Source organism: Alosa sapidissima, chromosome 23 (genome assembly GCF_018492685.1).
Source record: "Alosa sapidissima isolate fAloSap1 chromosome 23, fAloSap1.pri, whole genome shotgun sequence".
Classification (NCBI taxonomy): domain Eukaryota; kingdom Metazoa; phylum Chordata; class Actinopteri; order Clupeiformes; family Clupeidae; genus Alosa; species Alosa sapidissima.
Genome location: NC_055979.1, coordinates 2,766,228 through 2,787,348, shown reverse-complemented (window position 1 = coordinate 2,787,348; position 21,121 = coordinate 2,766,228). Strand labels below are relative to the sequence as shown.

General features: G+C 44.5%; 1 protein-coding gene across 2 annotated transcripts in view; it reads right to left on the bottom strand.

The window, feature by feature from the left end:
• The window catches only part of LOC121698440 (protein diaphanous homolog 3-like), a 295,588-nt gene that overhangs the window by 55,159 nt on the left and 219,308 nt on the right, over window positions 1-21,121 (bottom strand). For both annotated transcript variants that reach the window (XM_042080537.1, XM_042080536.1), the window contains 3 exons: window positions 9,018-9,113; window positions 7,220-7,282; window positions 6,534-6,596 (listed from right to left, as the gene is read on the bottom strand). In XM_042080537.1, the coding sequence (XP_041936471.1) occupies window positions 6,534-6,596; window positions 7,220-7,282; window positions 9,018-9,113 (222 nt within the window). The remainder of the gene's footprint in view (window positions 1-6,533; window positions 6,597-7,219; window positions 7,283-9,017; window positions 9,114-21,121) is intronic.

Below are 21,121 nucleotides of genomic sequence, written 5' to 3'. Positions count from 1 at the left end.
TGTGCAGGGCAGTTACATGCAAGGCAGAGCGAGCACAATAAAAAAGCACAAGGTGCTCACTCAGTGACGCATCTCCTACCATCTACTAGCCCGGGCTCGGCAAGGGCAGAGGCAAGTCAGACTACTATGCTGGCTTGTCTTAGCACACCATCAACTGAAAAAAACAACAACAAACTACGTTGGACTACGAATGGAGAATCACTGAACTGTGACATTAAGAGCCTAATCTGCCTGACTACATGTCCTCCAGCCAGCTGTCTGCCTCCCCACTTCAAAACCAACCCACAGCAGGCCCACTTAACTGAGGACACACACACACACACACACACACACACACACACACACACACACACACACACACACAGGGGGCATGACTCACAGATTACCCCAAGACGAGAAAACGGTCAGGGAGGGAATCAACAGAAAACAAGCGAAAATACTAGGGAGAGCAAAAGGGGATAAATGCGGGCCGAGGAGAGAGTACCGCTGATGGCGAAGATGGTGCTAATCGGCCCTGGGTAAGAGTAGCCCGCATTGGCCGTGTGCTTATTAAGACTCCATCTCCATCTGCAGGGCTGCGTCTCAGCCTCCAGGTGATGATTGAAGCCTGTGTTCCCAGGCGGTCATTATCGTCATCACAACTCTGGGGGCTAAGAGGTGTAAAACATAGCTCCATTTGAACACAAAGAGCCTGGCTGACAGAAACAGCCTAATGGGGCTCTCAATCCCGTGGTTATGTCTAATCTTGCCTTGCACTTCGGCGGTGAGGGAAGTGGGGGAGAGATAGGGAGGGACAGAGAGTCCTTTCTTAGTCTAAGACCCAAAGAAAGACACAGCGGAGATGCACTGATAAACCCCTGCTTGAATAGGAAATTGATGTATGTAAAAAGTCTGTAATCAGTGCCTATGAGTGCCTGAAGTGTGACATGACACTGGGCCATGCTGCTTGACATCTCCGTCTTAACACACACACCGCTCTCCTCTGCCAAGCCTGGACTCATTCGCCACACACACATACACCACATGTCACGCTTCAATGTCTCCTATGGGATCAACTGATCTTTACACACACACACACACACAGGAAACCCTCAATAGAACTCTTGACACAGCTTCACATCAGTGGGCAGCAGATCAGAAACTATTAGTCCAGGGTCTGACCATGTCTTAAACTCTGATCATGTTCCAAACACACACACACGTGCACACACACACACACAGTTCCTCTCAAACACACAGCATGATGCTTAGATTTGCCATCCATTAGGCAGCGCATTAAGAAGAGCCTCTCCTGAAAGGCAGTTTTCATATAATCATGCCATTTGCCTACTGCCCTTTTCAAAACATCTTCTGGGGCACAGTCACCATATTCTTACTTTGAACCATTTTCCTTTGCCTGCACAAGTGAGAAAAGGACAGCGAGAGATAAAGAGAAAGTGAGAAGGACATGTATTAGAGAGAGAGAGAGGAGAGAGGAGAGAGAGAGAGAGAGAGAGAGAGAGAGAGAGAGAGAGAGAGAAAGAGAGAGAGGCAGGAAGACAGGAAGAGTAAGAGTGTGTGCAGTGTTCTGAACAAAGACAGTGTAAAGATCCTTCATTGTAATGGAGGACACTCAGAGGCCACAGGTGAAGTGCGAGTGATGCATGGAAGCAAAGCAATGCAGATTCACGCATAAATCAGACACTCTGAGAGGACGACTTCTCTTGACACCACAGCCAGCATCATATAGACAGATGGGGCTGGCTGCATCAGTATGCGCATGGAGTGTGCATACTTACTTCCATATGCACATGTCAAAATGCTCAAATGCCATAATATTAGATAAAATGTGTATGTGTGTGTGCATAAAAACTCAAAAATCATCAAATGTGTGCCACATCTTAGTAAGTGTGGAGGATGGGAGAGTTTTGCAGCAGTAAAACAGTGTAACAGTGTAACAGTGTAACATTTTGCTGGTATATGAGTGTGTGAGCACTGAAGATACCGAGGCAGCAGTGGCAAAGCCCAACGCAATGCTCAAGACCATATTAGTTTGATTAACTCTAAAGTTCCCACCCCTTAACATTTTTTTTACTGCTTTGAAGTCTTCCTAGCATAAATCAAACTGACATTGATGAGCCTAATGTAACGTTGTGAAAGTTTTCAGCTCCTTCATCCTTACCATAACATTGACGGCACCAAGTGTCCGTGCATGCAAACATACAGTACACACAGACACATACACACTAAAAAAAAAAAATAGCTGTATGCGTATTTGTGTGTACAGTATGTGACCTGGCTGGTCTCCACTCCACCATTCATCATTCTTCTCTCTCTGTCTGGGTCTACATAGAGCGGGGCTTTTCAGTTAGTTAGCAATGGGGGCCAGTTCATGAAAAGCATCACAACTAGGGCGCCTGAGAAATACGGCTTGAAATATGAGTGATCATCACATCAACAGCTGTAGATACAATAAAGTACAACAGCAACATACTGTAGGCATTCATATATTGTATTTTGTAAATTAACAACATCAGCTGATGTCAGCCAGTTGTTGGTAGTTATTTTGTTGTATTTATGTTTTGGGAATATTTCAGCCACAGGCCTAGGCTACTGCAGCGGTTCCATTGTGAACGTGACGGTAATACTCTATTTCTAATATGGATAAGGAAATCTGTGGTAAGTAACTTCTTAACAGTAGTAACAGTAACTACTAGGTCCATACAATTTCCAGTGCCTACAAACAACACTGTTCAGGTGAATTAAATGTAAGTAATCAGTTGTGTATGTAAAATAACTGCATTGCTCATTTTGGGATGTTTTTGAAGCTTTCCTTGTGCTTACTACTAACTACTTCAATGCAAAAAAATAATTAAACCATTATACGTTGGAGTCAGACACTGTCTTAGTATATCTCAATCTCTTTCGCAAGGTCTCCTTCACACACACACACTGAACAAACATGTACAGATGAACATGTTAAAGAGGTCGAATACCAGACAATTATGCCTCCAAAAGCGCATGAGAGGCAAAGAACACCTTGGCGAGACCTTTAAACAGGCCGAGCACTGCACAGCGCCATGCGGCCGGCAGCTTTAAACCAAACACCGCAGGTTTAATTCACCGTGCACGCTGCTGACCTTTAGCAGTGAGTCGAAAATCAATTTCAAGCTCTATTTCCAAAAAGCTCTGTGGCGTCATGTGATAATTGTTAGGTCGGGTATTAATAAAGTAATCAAACCTAATAGCCCTCTCAAAAAAGAGAGCCCGTCTTTCACCGTGTCTGTCCATCCAAGGTGGACGGTGGAGCCTCTCATCCAGAGGGGTGGGATTGGGGAGTGGGATGCATGGTTGCCTGGATAAAGGGCACCTGCTGTGCCCAGAGCCCACATATTCGCACGAGGAGCAGCAGCGCAGGCTCAAGGAGGATTTCTCCACAAACACCAGCGCAGATGCCAAAAAAGCCCTCCCTCCTTCCTGCTCTCTCTCTTTTGCCCTTCCCTTCTCTCCCTACGTGGTCAAAGGCAATCAATCCATCATTTCTGAAGTCCCAATCCTATTTAGCTTGGCACAGCTTCCTTTCTTTTCATTTCTCCATCCTTATGGCGCTCTCTATCCCTCTCTTTTAGACAGTGCCTCTGAGTCTTATCCAGACCTGGGCCACTCATGGCTTAGAGTGCTTCACCTTTATCCCCCAGTGAAGAGGGGCTCCGGTCACACTTAAACACTTTAGCCTTTGGCTGGCTAAGAGAAATGAAGAAAAGGAGGGAGAGAGAGGGAGAGAGAGAGAGAATGAATGAATGAATAAAGACAAGCCAGCTAAGACCATTACACCTCTGGATAACACTGAAAGAGCAATACATACCCTTGTGCTTGGAGGGGAAGGTTTGCAGTCCTCTGAGAGGTCTCTGTAGAATCTCAACCTTCACCTTGGTCTCCATCAGAGACTTGGTAGGAGACCTCCCTTAAGAACACCCTTCTAACCACTGACCACAGACCAGACATTTTCTCATTTTTGCCACAGCACTATCCTTGAACACCTAAATGACTGTTTTCTTGTCTATTCTGGTGCAGACATTTAAAGCTTGACTGAATAGGAGCCTTCTGAGGCTCGACAAGCTTTCTATTAACTCAGATATTATGCAGTCTTGAATTAGTGGTCAATGTTAGTGGCTAACAGAGACGCTCAGCTAATCTTAAAGTCAAAGCTAATGCATGCCCTGTCCAGGGTGCATCATTACATTAGTGCATCTGCTAACCACATAATTCTCTGCCTCAGCTATAACATGACCTGCTAAGGCCTGACTGGATTGAATCATGCCAAGCCTTCACGCTAATGCTAGATGCTATGGGCTGACCGCACAGCTTCCCAACACTAATTATTCGGCTCTCCCCTGTGAATCTGCACACGCATCTTTCAGCCCTCAGCTCAGTGATGTCTTAGTGTGAACCGCTCTGGACCCGCGAGATCAATTACTGTAGGAGTATTTACAGCAAGAAGCGCAGAGAGGAGACACCAGGGAGATGAGATAGCGCTGACAAACTTCATAAGTCTCTTTCCCCCCTCCCTTTTTCCCCCCTGCCCTCTTCCTTCACCCTCATGCTCCCTCGTTCAACGAAACCATCGTGCTAAAGGCTCACCCACCTGACAGCAATGGAGGGAGGAGGCTCTCCTGAGATCTTTTAAGTCATCACCTGGACCCTACAGAACTCTGTGCAAATAACAAGCAATTAAGAGGGACTGAGAGGTGGAGCTCTGCAGAGGAAGAGGGCAGAATCTCAGGAGGGAGGGATGGTGAGAGAGTGAGAGAGGGGGGGGACGACAGTAAGCTAAGGGAAGGTGTAAGGCAGAAGAGTTTTTACTTAAAAGGCAGATGGCGAAGAGGAAATGAAGATGAATGGGTCGGTGGCCTGCTGAGAGGCAAGAGGTAATTAGCTGCACTGGGGCCTGTAGTGACAGGCCGCAGCCTGGGGCTTGATTAGTCAGGCAGCCTGGAAGAGAGGGGGACAAGGGCAGCCTCGGCTACCCACCAGCGCGGGTCCTGCACTGCCGCTGGAGATGGGCCCTGCTCCTCAAGAAGGCGGCTGGGGACATCCAATAATGCAAAGTGCCCTTGATTTCTTTTTGCTCTGAGACATCTGAGGATGACTAAGTACAAACTTGAGACATGGCGGCCCTGTCCTTGTGATGGATCACTTCAGGCCAAGAACACTTTCCGTCCTGTCATTTTTTTTTCACTCCCCTCCACTTTGCTCTCCCTTGATCCATCTCTCTCTCCCTCGTTCCTTTACCCTCTGCAGTCTAATCTCAGATTCTTTACTGGTGATGCATTCTCTCAACCAAACACCACACGAAAAAAAAAAAACAGAAGATGAGTACAAAGAGCAGTGTGGCTAAGGTAAGACTTTGAGTAATTATACTACTGGATCCAAGTACTATGTCATATTGCACTGAAAAAACAGCCTAACAACATAAGTGCTTAATACTTTAAATGCCTTGTAATGACAGCAGTACAATCTCTGTAATGGCAGTTGACATTATCTGCAATTTCGTTCCTGCTTGTGTAAACAATGCACAGGGGGCTGACTGCTCTGGCATTAGCATCTCCATTTGTCGTACTCCGAGCAACAGAGAGCCTTTTCAGCAGGCTGTTGTATGTACACACACACGCACACTCACTCTGGCACGCTGCGAAAGCCACCTGGGTCACACCGCGCGCTTGCTTTCGCTGTCGCTGCTGCAGGCCCATTCCGTCAAACAGGCGGGGAAGATGAGACTTACGCAGATAAGATGGGACTAATTAGCCTTGCTAATGAAGACGCCTCTCAGTCAAGCTGGTGCTGGGAACAAAATAATGAATGGTGCGCCGCCGCCCTCCCCCACAGCCCTCACCGCCACCACCCCCCGACCTGTTCCATCTTCAGTCACACCATGTACCCCCGGCGGAGTGCAGAGATTGGGCGCTGAGATACGGTGACACCTGACACACTTGTTGGACTTGACTGGATCTGACAGAGAATTAGTGTGACACAGGAAACGGATTAAGATAATGATGAAATCCAAGACAACTTGTTGCTGTACTGTGAGCAAACAGGCAAAACAGCTGGATCTCCCTCAAGATGGAAGCAGAACAGAGGCGCTATGCAAGTGCAATGCTCCGAATGGATAAACATTGCCAACAGCAATGAACTAGGTACAAAGGAGCGAAAAGGAAACAGAAAGAAGTGTGCTAGCTTATGCTTTCATTTGCAGAAAAGAATCCAACAGCGAAGAGAAGTGGTGCAGAAAACAAATCCTTCACCTTTGTGAAGAGAAGTGGTGCTGTGTGTTTGCTTGAAAGGGAGAGCAAAACAGAGTGGCGTTGTGCAGTCTGAACACACGGTGCACGGAGCATACGATGCAGAGAAGCAGATCGAGGATATTGAGCTTGACCCATAAGGAGCCTCGGTGCTCTCGGAATGGCAGAGTTAGCAGGTCAGAGAAACACAAGAACCAGCCTGCCATCCAGATCATGCACAGACACACGCTCTTGGATCTGTTTATTTGTGGTTACCGTGGGTACAAGGCTTGAGGATGGGTCTTTGGAAGGAGGGTCCGACTGACTGAGGGGTATCCTCTGTGGAACAGATATGGAGAAGACATTTGAACTTCGCTGTGCCCCATGCTCTAAAACAAAACCAGAAAAAAAAAATCCCCAATCCCTAATAACCCTTATTGAGATAATATTAGGCTGACTGGTCATTTAAAGTAGCACGAAAAGCACACTCAGCTCAGTGCCAAACACACAGCTCAGACACAAAACATTTCTTTCTTCTGGGGTGCCAAATCTGTAAAAGCTTCCGTAAAAAAGAGCAACACAGAATCACGCACACCAGCAACAAGACACAGCCAATGACAACAGGGATCTTAACGTCTCAGACGTCTTAACGACGGAGACTGACACAAATTAAAGCATATATCGGACACCGAAAAGAAAGAGGAACCACAGATATATAACATTACCACTGGAAAACAGGAAAGGGTATTGAAGGTGATTACTCTGTATGTGTGTATATTAAGTCATCTGGAAAGACAGCAAAGGTTAGCCTACTATTCAAATTAGATTGCTGTGCAGAGGATTTAAGCAGAAAAGCAGCAGCAAATAGCCATGAGGTGAGATTAGCGCAGCGACGTCAAACACACGGGCATCAGATATGCCTGAGTGGTAAGCCAGTGATTAGTCTGCGTGTGGACGGTTACCGTGGGTACTGGGCCTCAGAATGGGTCGCTGAGTGCTGGGGCTCAATGTTTGAGACGGTGCATCTGTGGAGAAGGACACCAGAGGGACACACATCTGAGTATACAGAAGAAAAGAATGGCCCTCTCACTCACACACACATAATGTGGAAATGAGTACCAGACGGAAAATTCTCTCTACCTCTCAAACATAGACATAGACAGACAGAGACAGAGACAGACAGACACACACACACACACACGCTCATCTCATTGCTTTGTCTACTGCTGATGGGGCTTTGGTCTGCCGGACGAGCCTGCATACTTCTGGTGCATTGGTCAGTTGATGACGCAGATCTAAGACAGCAGTCGGCTCAGATGCAGGCAGCTGCAGCAAGAGGGCTGATTTGACCCTTAAGCAGTGGAGGCAGTGGCCTCCGGCTCATCGGGGCAGAAATCGGGCCCATTGTGATGGGAGGCGGGGGGCTGATTTGAGCTCGTCTCAGACTCAATTTCACAAAGCTGAGAGGAGGTGGCTGTATAATGTAGACCGAGTGTGTGGTAATAAGACTGAGTCAGGCATACTGATAGATGCTTTGTGTGTGTGTGTGTGTGTGTGTGTGTGTGTGTTTGTGTTTGTGTGTGTGTGTGTGTGTGTGTGTGTGTGTGTGTGTATTGTGTATGTATGTGAGCTTCTATATGAGCTTCTATTTTGGGGCAGCCGTGGCCTACTGCTTAGCACATCGGACCTGTAACCGGAGGGTTGCCGGTTCGAATCCCGACCAGTAGGCACGGCTGAAGTGCCCTTGAGCAAGGCACCTAACCCCTCACTGCTCCCCGAGCGCCACTGTTGATGCAGGCAGCTCACTGCGCCGGGATTAGTGTGTGCTTCACCTCACTGTGTGTGTGTGTGATGTGTGTGTTTCACTAATTCACGGATTGGGATAAATGCAGAGACCAAATTTCCCTCATGGGATCAAAAGAGTATATATTTAATGTGTATATGTGTAGCATGTGCATGTGAGTGTGAGCAACATGATATATACTGTATGCAGGCAGAATGAGTGTGCAGTTGAGTTTCTGTGTCTTTGCCCCGCCGCCACCCCCCTCCTCTCTCTCTCTGTGTGTGTGTGTGTGTGTGTGTGTGCACGCATGTGTATTGAGTGAGGGGTTGGGAGATTAGTGGGGCGAGCAATCTCACTCCAGCAGCACCCAAACCAGTGCTGGCATCAGCCTGCAAGAATGAGTGTCTGCAAGAGAAGCCTGTCATAAGCACCGCTCATCCCACACAAACACACATTCAGAGACATGCATGCACTCACACACACACTCAGGGGCATGCATACATGCAAACACACACAGACACACACACTGAAATCACAATCATTGCCATCAGGTCAGGCAACTAGGCAGCATTTGTGTGTGTAGCGCAGTAGCTCATAAGTGAATAAATCTCTCTCCTTGTGTTGTACACATGGCCCATCAACACTGATAGTTTCCTGAGAGCACTGCCAGAGATGGAGTTCTACTGAAGACACTAGGAGCAGTGGACTAAAGCTTATGACAATAACTAAGGTTTAATGGATGGAAAGGAAATGTCAGACTGCTAGATAAAACACAGCAAGGCCACTGTGTCAAGCTGCAGAGAGAAACATGCCGAGACAGGTGAAAAGTCCTGAAGTGAAGGAAGAACACATGAGTGAATTGAATGAATACATCTATAGGGGTTTAAAAGGTGACTGGATGGATGGGAAGGTGAGGTAGTATACATGTTTAAGGAGTGTGACGAGGAGTGTGTGTGTGTGTGTGTGTGTGGACTCACCTCTGGGCCGTGGTGCTCTTTTCCTGCGGTCTCGGAAGGCAGCGCCAGACTGCAGAGCCTCCAGCAGACTATCCATCACCCCCGTCTCATCGTTCTCTACATGGACAAGAGGAGAGGGGGAGCGGATAGAGAGAGAGAGAGAGAGAGAGAGAGAGAGAGAGAGAGAGAGAGAGAGAGAGATGCAAAATGGGGGAGAGTGAAAGGGTGTAAAGGAAAAAAAAGAGAAAAACAGTGGGGGAGGGAATTGGAGAAGAAGAGTGGAAGTGGGAGGGAATGACAAAGAGAAAGATGGAGAGAGAGAAAGAGAGAGAGAGAATTAAATTTGAGCATTTTTATTCTTTTCTTCCACCAGTTTTGTTTATTTATTATTTACCACTCCTGAGGGTTACTGTGGTAATGCCAAAGATTATGAACGCACAAGGTGGGCAGTGCATCACAACATAATGCCCCTGCGATTTAGAACGCAGACAAGCCTGTAACACACCAATACATCACACACACACAAACATGCTTACTTGTGTGGCCTTCTGATAAAACAGCCTGAGAGTTCAAGCAATTACCCTCACGCCATCGCCTTTCATATGGAATGTCTACCCCAGAGGGGCCCTGTGCAAGTGTGTGTGTGTGTGTTGCAGGGGAGCACTTGGCTTTTTACAGGTCTGGGGGCAGTCTGTAAATCATGGCTGACTGCAGTGGAGGTTGCTGGTGTGTGTATGTGTGTGTGTTGGCAGTGGGTCATGCATGGTGCTTCGTCCAAACACATGACACAGCACATCTCCTCCCACTATTTACAGCAGCAGAGGCAGCAAATAAATAAACTCAAGCACGCGGAAGACGGGAATAAAAACACAAAACACCACTTTTCAGCAACTTTACCTCTGAGGGCCGAGAAGGGTGAAGGATTCTCACACACACACACACACACACACACACACACACACACACACAATCAGACAAGATCAAGGCCATAACCTTACACAGACATACATTAACCCTAGCATTGATCCAGAACCACAGACTCCTCAGCTGAGACAGAGAAGTGAAAGTGTGTGTGTGTGTGTTTATGTGGTAGTGAGACACCCTGAATAGTGCAATAGGCGATGTTAAAGCACAGTGATCAGTGCTGCCGCTACCTCCACACGCTTCACACACTGTGCGTAGGGCACCAAGAGACAGAGGGATGGACATTTAGCCAATAAATAGTAGCTTTACTGCAAACTGCTTTTCACTCTTGTTAGAGAATGTTTACAATGTAAAAATCCACCAACAACATGTTACATAAAGATGATACTTTTCGGGTCCTCTCCATTAGGATCCAACTTGAACGTATTACTCCATTTAATTGAGAACACGTCTGAGCGTGCACAAATGGGAGAGAAAACGAGTGGCAGGTTCCAGCTGGCTTGTCGTTGTTGATAATTGATATCTCCTTTCTAATATAAGAAACTTATAAAAGGAAAACATGAAGGCAATAAAGATGAGGTTAGAGAATATTGCAGATTTATCCGGTTCCCACTACAGAGAGCCAGGGCACTTTGACATAGGCTGCACTCACTGTAATTTGGAATATGGACAAAAATATGAAGAGTTGTCTTTGCCTTTGTGTTGTGGAACTGGTGAGTCTTGAAGTCTTCAATAATTTGTTTACATGAGGCACATGATATGCCGATTGAAACACATTCCATTCAGCTAGCTAGGTGGCTACTGGCTCAGGCTCATAATTCACTTTAATTGCAAACAGAAAATGTCTAGCTAGCATCATGTCATTACATATTTCCAAAGGAATGAAAGCTGTTTATACCAACTTAAAATCATGCTCATCATTGTTAATATTGTGCTATACATGTGGCACAAACAATGTTAGAGTTTGTGGACTAGCCATAGGCTATATTTGAACGGAGCTGGTAAAAAAATAACATTATGAGAACATGGCCACAATAGGCTTAACGTTTCAAATGAGTTAAACAGCATCAAATGAGTAGTATTCCTTAAGAAATTAATACTTTAAAACAAAGTTACTGTGTTATTATTATCATTTAAATAATATAAAAGTGTTTACTTTTACCTTTGTGGTTACTCATTAATTTTGTGATTTATGTTGTATTTAATATGCCATTTAAGAAACTTTAGTCCTTAGGGACATTTTAATTGTGATTAATCTAGATTAATTTCAAATTCATTTCAAAATATATTTTTTTAATCGTTTGACAGGTCTAGTTTATAATAATATTGGAAGGAAAGGGTTATGGCTATACTTACAAATCCTGGGTGTCATGACACTGTTTTTGCTTTTAGATAATAATAATAATAACTGAATGATGATCGTCTTGATACTGTCATGTATAAGACTTTTTTTCCCCTGTTCTGGACTCGGTCTTGGTTGAGACTCGAACCTCTTTGGACTCGGTCTTGACTAGTCCTGGTCTTGACTACAGCCCTAATGCAATATAAGATTATATACAGAATTTAAGCAGGTCTATGCATGTGTGTGTGTCTCCAAAGTGCACTAAAATACACCAGCCATAATATATTATCCCCCAAAACACAGTTTCTACATTATGCATGTGATATTGTATCCCTGTTGTTTGACAATTTCTCTGCTGCCTGTCAAGTCTGTCTCTGGTCTTGTGATGCTCCTGAGGAAAGACATGACAGTGTGGTGTGGTGCTTCAATGGCCTACTGCAGCCCCAGGCTATGTGTGTGTACCTGTGTATGTGTGTGTGTAGCCTGATGCAGAAAGTATGCTGGCAGAAAGGGGAAATGAGGCATGAATGTCAATCAGTTATAACTGACACACACACAGTTCTCACTGACACAGCAGAAAAGCTTCTTCCTGTACCGACAGACACACACACACACACACACACACACAAGAAATGTCACTAGGTCACTAGAAAAAAGGTCACAAAAGGGTGGATGGGTTACTATATCTCCTTCTAACCTTTGACCTCACTTTGGACCATGATATTATTTACAGTGTGTCTGTGTGTGTGTGTGTGTTAGCTTCTGATAGTGGACTGCTCAGGACTCCCCCAGTAGAATGACCTGACAGGTGTCTGTATGTGGAACACATGAGCTCTGTCAAGCTCAACACAAACACCACACAGCTTCTGACAGAACTGGAGCAGATATGGACCACGTGGACCACACACACACACACACACACACACACACACACACACACACAACCCAGTCACTCTCCCTTGCTTGCTCCTCCACACGCAGGCACAAAGAAAAAGGCACAGAAGGTTTTTTAACACAAAACAAAACTCAAACACACTTCACACACACTGATAAAGTGCATACATTAGCTTGCACGCACACACACATACGCACACACACACCAATAACCACAGTAACATGACACAAGCGGTCATACCACAACCAGGTTTTGCTGAGCTAAACATGAAAGGACTAAAAAAAGACTGATTCAATATTTGCAAATCATCATCTATGACATTTTCTCTATTTATGGTATTTTTAGGAATTAAACAGATCAGATCAGAATCTCATTGTCCTGCTGTCTGCATTCAAATCTTGAAGAGAAAACAGTAATTAAATCACTACAGTGGTTCACAGCAATACCCAGTGTTTGAATACTATGAAAATAATTAATATCTAAACCATTTTTTGTGTGAGAATTCTGTAATTACTAGAATCCGCTTCTAGGTTGCACCGTTGCTCTTGTTACCGTTAAGATACCCTCAGCTATCAGCGGCCAGTTCCAATGGAGTTTCATGCAGACAAGGGTGTTTTATAACCAGGGCTCATATAAAAGTACAGTGTCCAGGCACATAGCCAAATACAGACAAATACATGCATACACACACACACACACACACACACACACACACACACAAAGACGAAAGAGGAAAGCGTACTGCTCATTAATAAATGGGGCAGTAAGATAGATAAAATAAGGGATGTTCACGTCACTCAGTCAAAATCACAGTGTTTACTCAACCTTGACCTTTTCAACCTTTTCATTTTCTCTCAGTATCCCTCTTCTTTGTTCAAGCACTCCAAATATATGGAGTGAAACTGGGAGAAAAGAGAAGCAATCTGAATTGCATTTGGCTGCATGTCGCTTGTTTTGTGCTAAAATGCCAACCACCAATCCCTCACTGAAGTCTGCTAGACTAACCACTAGGGCTGTCAATCTTCCTCCATAATCTCATTACAATTTCATTCATTATTATTTTAATAATCAATATATATTCAAATATTTAATGCTCATTTTGCCTATTATTAACATTTACTCTGCATCTCTATACACTGTATAAACAGCTTATGCATTGCCAATCAACGTGTGGTTGACTTGTTAAATTGAACAAAAGCCTAGCCTACCTGTGCAACTTGAGTGGTTTCAGTTTCTTTTGGGTAAACACATACTGTTACAGATCGCAGTGCACCTGTCACTTGAACTGATGGATCTCCCGCCAATGTATGAACAATAAGACTGAACACTTAAACTAAAGAGGACATTTTAAATTAATATGAACTGCTGAGATAATGGGCATGATTATGGGCAAGGTAGTCTGTACTAGGCCAATATCATGTGGATGAATGAATGTACGGAGGACTGAGTGTTTAAATGTGTGGTGAAGTGAGTTTGAAATGGAAGACTTGTTTATTGGTTATAGAGCTAAAAGGTATTTGTTTGCAGAATCACTTCAATGCGGTTTAAGGGTTTTTTAAGGGCGCACATAATGCGCACTTAATGAAGTTTCTAAAACTTGTGATTGTGAATGTTAACTCTTAGGTGAGAACATTTGCTATCAGTCTTCCATGCCGGCCTTCCGTGTACAGGGGGCAAACCGGGTTGCAGGATGTGAGACCTTTTTCAAGGTTCGGGGCGCACTCCCGTAGAGAAGCATTTAGTAGTGCAGGGGTGTATTGTGGCACTATTCGACACATTCGAATAGTAATTTCAAAATTTGATTTTGATTTTTTAAATATTTGATTTATACTCGACTTCCGAAATTCGTTTCAACAGCGCTACCAGCCATATATTTCAGTCTCTTTACTCCCTTCAAAAAGACCACTAGAGATTACACAACAATCCGCTGTAAACATTGAACAAGTACTCATTCACTGGGGCCTTGTTGCAGTCTTTTGCAGTGTTAGTTTTGGACGGATTTCGGTTCTGTCCTTCCCAAGCGAGACGCCAGCAGAGGGGCTAGTCCCTCAAGGCCAAGCCTGAAGGGGGCTCATATTCAGGCCGCCGCTCAGCTCAGGAGAAACCAGCTTCGCTCTCCTCCTACTCCAGCAGGGGGGAGCTCCACAACTGAGCGTCCTACTTCTGAACCCAGCGTGTGTGTGTGTGTCTATTCGTGTTCGCCTATTACCCTAGCAAGCTCCTCTCTCTCCTCTCAAGAGCAATTCTCTTCCCTTGCTTCTCTTTCTCCTCACTGTTCTTTTCATCTCTGGTTGGGGTGGGGGTGTGGGGGGGCTTGGAAGAGGTGGGGGACAGAACACAGCTTCCAATTTTGTCTTCACCGTTGCAATTCATCACTGCCTCCCTCCTACACTAGTCCTCCTTGCTTCATACACACACACACACACACACACACACACACACACACACAGACAGACAGACAGACAGACAGACACATAGACACACAGACACACAGACACACACACACACACCACCTAGTGATTCTGTCTCGGTCTTTCTCTCTCTCTCAAACATACGGATAATTACAACGCCACTTCTGAGTCCTTATCCTCTCACCGACTACAAAAAAAGCCTATTGTGTAAAACACACGAAGCAGACACACACACACACACACACACTGTTCTGCACTCTTGGGGTGGGCGACATTACTCACTAGGCTTTAATTGACAGTCTCCGTGGAGACTGGAGGGGTAGGAGGCGTGCGCTACCTGGGAACACAAAAGGGCCCGCGTGTAGTGCGGCTGACTATGACAGAACCGACACACACAGACAATCCTTCTGCTCTGAAATACAAAGAGGAATGAGAGAGAGAGAAAGAGAGGTGGGAGAAAGAAAGAGAGGGGGAGAGAAACAACAGCGCAATTTTTCTATTCCCTGAATTATTTGTGAATACAAACCATCCTATTTAACACTTCAACAAAACACACACACAACAACAACAACAACAAAAATGTATAGAGGTATACCAAGTAGGCAGCTTTACTACTGAACTAAAGGGATACAGTGCATACTATGACACTTATGTGACTCTATAGCTACACACCTTGTCAAGCACATCAGACTTACTGGGAAAGGATGCGGAACAGACAGAAATATGATTAAAGAAAAAGTCAAAAAAGAGCCTGATGTGTGTAAGTGATCAGGTGACTGGGCTGACACACACACACATTCTTTCACTCTCTCCCTCACACATACACGCACATCTGAACTGAACAAAGCGAGAGTGAGAAGAAATCTGCCTTTGAAGATAATGGCCCCGCTCAAATGTCACTTTGATGTTCAACCTTCTTCTGCCTGTCTGCATTTTCACCGACGCACCTGCGATGGCCATGCACCCAAGAGACACACACGCGTGTTCACACAGACACACACACACAGTCTGACCCTATAGCTGCGGAACACCTCCAAGCTACATCTAAAACACACATGCACAGAAACAGTGAGGGGGAGAGAGAGCGTCCTACTCTACAGCCTCCTCCAACAGAGAGCTTTATCCCTTCAGTCTCACTGCTCTGGTTGGAAACGTAACGATGACGCGGAGCGCTAAGATTTGTCACACTGCAACATCACCCTCCACACAGGCATGCTAGGAGATAATGCCACACACAGCCACACATGTAAAGCACACACACCCTTTAAGCATCTACACACACACACACACAGGAAGAAAGAGAGAGAGAAGAGGTGTGTGTGTGTGTATGCATGTGTGTGTGTGTGTGTGTGTGTGTGTGTGTGTGTGTGTGTGTGTGTGTGTGTGTGTGTGTGTATGTGTAAAGAGAGAAACAGGGTGAGAGGGGTAAAATTCAGTTCATCACTGCCTAGGAAGGATATGCTCGCTACAGAAAAAACGCAAACTAAGTAAGCTACTGTACACCAGGCTTACATTTGAACAATACTATTTCTCTCTCACTCTCTTTTTCACACGCAAACAAAGAAAGTATTTTTCAAGGGGAAAGGCGCATGCTAGTTTGCAGAGGTGTTTGTAATGTGACGAGAGGGTGTAAATATGCGTGTGTGTGTGTGTGTGTGCACACATGTGTGTGTGTTCTGCTCTACCTTGAATTTAAATGTAAGCACAAGGGAGACAGGAGACTCCCCGCAGAGTACTCCTCCGCTCTTTTAATTGCTATTTTAATTACACACACACACACACACACACACACACACACACACACACAACTGCTCCGGGCTAAAAAAAAGTCTGATTTTGCGTGGGTCAAACCCATGTGCTGCGTTTGCACTCGCTCTCTTACACTCTTCCTTTTCATCTTTTCCCCCAATAGTGGTTAGAGTAGCCCAAGTAGACTGGGCTCTTATTGACACCAGGATTCTCTGACTCTCTTTACACTGCCCTTGGCACAGTAATTCGGTGGTAGAGGGAGTCAAAGAGAGGTGGAGAGAGAGAAAGAGTATGAGAGAGAGAAAGAAAAGGAAATAAAGAAAGAAAGAGAGAAGGCACAATAACCCTTAGTGGTGTATCATTAACCTCCAATTGGACCCTTAAATACTCCATTTCAATGCTTGCATGATGGAAAAATATTGCCAGAATATATATTTTTATCTCGCACAACTGTTTGCCAAGTCTCCCACGGGGGTCTTATAATAGGTTTTGGTTCATGGTTAGGTTGTTTTGAAATCAAATCAAATAGTCAAATAGACCGGCGTACCGAGACCAGAGGATCGTAAGACTCACAGTGATACGGGAACAGAAGCGGTGCAGTCAGTCTGTGTGTTTCATTCATTTCGTAGAGGAACCCATCAGTGAACATCAGTATGCTGTGTTGCTGGATAACCAGAGAGGGGGTGGGGTGGGGGGAACAGCACAAATCATCTCTGATTTATAACGTAAGCAAGGGTGGCTGCAAAGAATAAGAAACAGTGTGGTGTTTGGTGTGTGCATATCAAAGAGGGCCGGTGTTCATATGTTTATTATGACCGCCACGCAGCGAAGCGGCGGTCACATAGGTTTGCGGTAGTCCGTTTTTTTTCCCTTCAGTAATTTTGTGTCAACGAGTCCCAGGACACTGAAAGACCGGGGTGCACAAAACTTGTTGGGCATGTAGCCCCAAGGATTACACGGAACCATTGTTTTTCACGGAACCATTGTTTTTCGCCTTGATCCGTCGACCCCCGAAAGGGTAGGGCCGACACAGTTTTCTGTGAATATCTGGAGAACCATAGGGCCAAGGAGGACCACAATGTTTTAGTATGTTGATCTCAAGGGGCCATGTCAACCCATCCCATAACCACTCATTTGATGTATAGCGCCACCTAGTGTTGTCACGATACCAAAATTATTGTTTCGATACTGATGCCAAGTCAAGAATTGTGATTTCCATACTTTTTCAATATTTGTTTAAAATTTGATTTGATTTGGGGGCCCCCACCACCTTGACGTCATCAGTAATATTGAATATAATGTGATCATTCACACCAGTAGCCATCCTACATTCTGTTCGACCCTCCACCACACATGGAAAATGATGGTTTGTCATATGTTTCTATTTCATATATTTTGGAATTCATATACGTGTATATATTTTGTTAATAATGTTTAGTATTTTACATTACTAGTAGCTAAAAATATTTAGTCATTTGAATACTTTTTAAAACTATTACACTTAGGCATGTCTTTAATGTGGTGTGCAGGTCTAATTGAGTGCACATTGGTGGTGTGTGTAATTGAGTGCCTGTCGCTTTAAGCAATACGTGAGGGTAATAAGCCTTCAGTCTCATGGTTTTAGGCTAGTGAAAATTAGTTGACCTAAATCCCATAGCCTAGGTAGGTTAGCAACACAAACTTGCGATATGTATGTGAGCAAATCAACTTGATAGACTATTATTATGTGTTGCTGCTGTGCAGCCACAGCATCACTTAAACTAGCAGCCATGTCTTGCTGTTTATGGCACGTTGCGGTACATCCAGTTGTGTTTATGTTTGTCTGTGTGTGCATCTATCTAAATTCTATGAATGTGTGTATCCATTTATTCTATGTGTGTGTGTGTGTGTGTGTCTTTCACATGGCTGTGAGGAAGTCACTTTCAGTGTTTTCCTTTTGTTTTTCACTTGCTGCAATGAAAAACAAACAAATTGCTTAAAAAAAAATGTAATTTCACTGTGTTTATTCTTTCCATTTGTATAACCACCACCACATCTCCTAGACCGCTTCCATATAAAATGAGGAGAGGTGTGTGAGTGTTTGTTTAAATGAGACCGTGGCAAAAAAATAAATGGCTACATTCATTATGCTTAACAAACAAATGCATTGTGGCTGTGACACAGCAACTGTCTGCTGTGAGTGTGCTCATGTGTGTGAATACGTGTGTCAGAGAGAGATTAGAGAACGATCAGGAAGGACTAACTGAGAAGAAGTCAAACACACACACACACACACACACAATCTGTGAGAAATTGATAGTTGTTGAATGTGGTGTGGAACAGCAGTCTTGGGAACATTTGCTGATAATCAGGCGCGGTCAAAACAAAAGGTCCCTGTGATTATGGCCCTGCCATGCTCCCCCCCGCAGCCAAGCCTGTCTGCTCCCCATCGACCCTGTCGCCCATCTACTCATCTCTCTCTCTCTCTTTGTCTGTCTCTCTCTTTGTCTGTCTCTCTCTCCCCTTTACTTTCTCTATCTGCCCACCTGCTGGTTTGTTTCTCTGGCAACAATAGGCTCTTTTTAGCTTTCCTTCTCCAGAGTGTGTCCCTCTTTTCGTAGTCGTTTTTCTCGTTCGAACACTTTGGTTCTCTTCATCTCTCGCTATACTTCCTTTATTTGTTCTCAGCTACCCAGGAGGCCTTCAGGCTTTGTTGGGCACTATGACTGCAGCCTTTTCGATCAGCAGGCAGCTGAAAACAAGTACTGTGACAACTGCCATTACATCAATTAACAAACAACCTGCCCACTGCCACTTAAACTACAGTGAAATTGATGGACTAGAAACTTAAAAGCGTAACTAGAAAAAATAAGCTTTTTAAAAGCCCAGGAAGAACATGTCTTCTTTTTTCATTCAAAACAAAAAGCTTTAATTTATCATTTGTCCACCACAGACTGTTTCCATAAAGATGCACCCACTGCTGAGTGAGTGACAAAACGAAGATATGATAAAAAATTGTTTGATGGACTACAAAACTCGGTGGCTTAGACACTCTAACACTCTACTCAGCCTACCATTCTTTTCCTTTCAAATTGGTTCACCTCATAGCAGCAGACGTGCTTGTAGTTTTTAGTGTTAGCATTTTCATATTTCTTGGCTCCCAAGAAAAAACAAACAAAAGTTTTTGCAAATTCGGCAAAAATGAGGTGTGAGCAATAAGGAAGTAGAACCAAAGACCTTATAGACCAATCCAGTGAGTGATTTGTGTATGTCGCCATCTTGCTGCGCTGCCATTACTGCGGTTTAACTAACCGCTGTCCATTGACAGGTTGACAGCAACAGCAGATGGCAGTCACAGCGTAATGGCAAATAAAAATTGGGTTGATGTCAGGCAGTGGCCCCGTTACTGATAAAGGTATCTTATTATGATCATGCTAATGTTATTAAAATGTACATATTAAGCAGTTACAGCAATAAAACCTGACCGCTGAAGCCTAATGTTAGGCTACTGTAACGGTAGGCTACTTTAGGGTAGGTAGATAGCTAGCGCAATCATTCACAATGCTGCATTTAATCAGAGCTGTACACACACACACACACACCTGACTTTCTCCAACTTTTGCACATCTCCATAGAACTTTTTATTTATTATTTTTGATTTCTCCTCCATCTATCTACCCATGTCCTTGATTGCCTAGCCTTTCTGCCCCCCCCCCCCCCCTCCCACATACACAGCATATTGTCTTCAGGATCTTCTCCAACACATATCCTCTACATACTTACAGCACACTGCCCCCACCTACCCACACACACACACAGTCACTGCTCCACTCCCCTCCTGCCCACACACACACATCTGCACTCACAGTGTCATCACTCACATACATCATACATACAGTACTCTGCTTGTAATTGTAAGTCCCTTCACCATACTTGCAGTACACTGACACCCCCCCCCCCCCCTACATACACAGCACATTGTCTCATGAGGAAGCTTCTCCAACACACATATTGCACACTGCCCTCTCCCCACATACACAGCACACTATCCCATCTCCCTTGTCATCCCCCCAACACACACACCAAGACCCCTGGCAGTTGGGTTAGCCCCTTGAGCCGCGGATCTGCCCAAGGTTTCTTCCTTAGTAAGGGAGTTTTTCCTTGCCCCTGTTGCTCTTGGGTGCTCCTTGTTGGGTGCCCCCCAATCCCATCCTCCCCCACCTTTCTTATGCAGCCCTTGCCACTTAATCTACTAAACCCCTCTTCTACTGCACTTTTTACCCCCCCCCCCCCCATAAATGCACAAATAGGCTTTCACTGCATTTCTTACATCCAGTAACTATATGCATGTGACAATAAACTTCCTTGTATCCTTGTATAGACTGGTGAAATCAGCAAAAAAAAATATGAATCTATGCTTTTAGAGGCATTCAGGATTATTTTAAACTCCAAAATGCGAATTACAGGTTATAATTATCTATGGTCTGTGTTTAGGCAAAGTAGGTGGCTGACAGATAGATCTACATGAGCTCAGACATATACAAAAACGTTTTTAGATTTAATAGAGCTTATTTCTCGCTAACAAAATACTGTATAAGGGGCACAAATACTGCCATCTAGGAGTTAGCTCCGCCATCTTGGATTATTTTTAAGAGTTAACTTTCAAGCAACGTCCGTCATAGCCTACACAGGGGCAGTCTGGGCTGGGTGTAGGCTACCAAAGGTGTATGATTTTTGCATGTGGTTTCATTCCAAACATTTTTTTCTATTACTATTGGAGCAGAACAGAGTCTACTTGGCATTGTACGCCACAATAAACAATTCA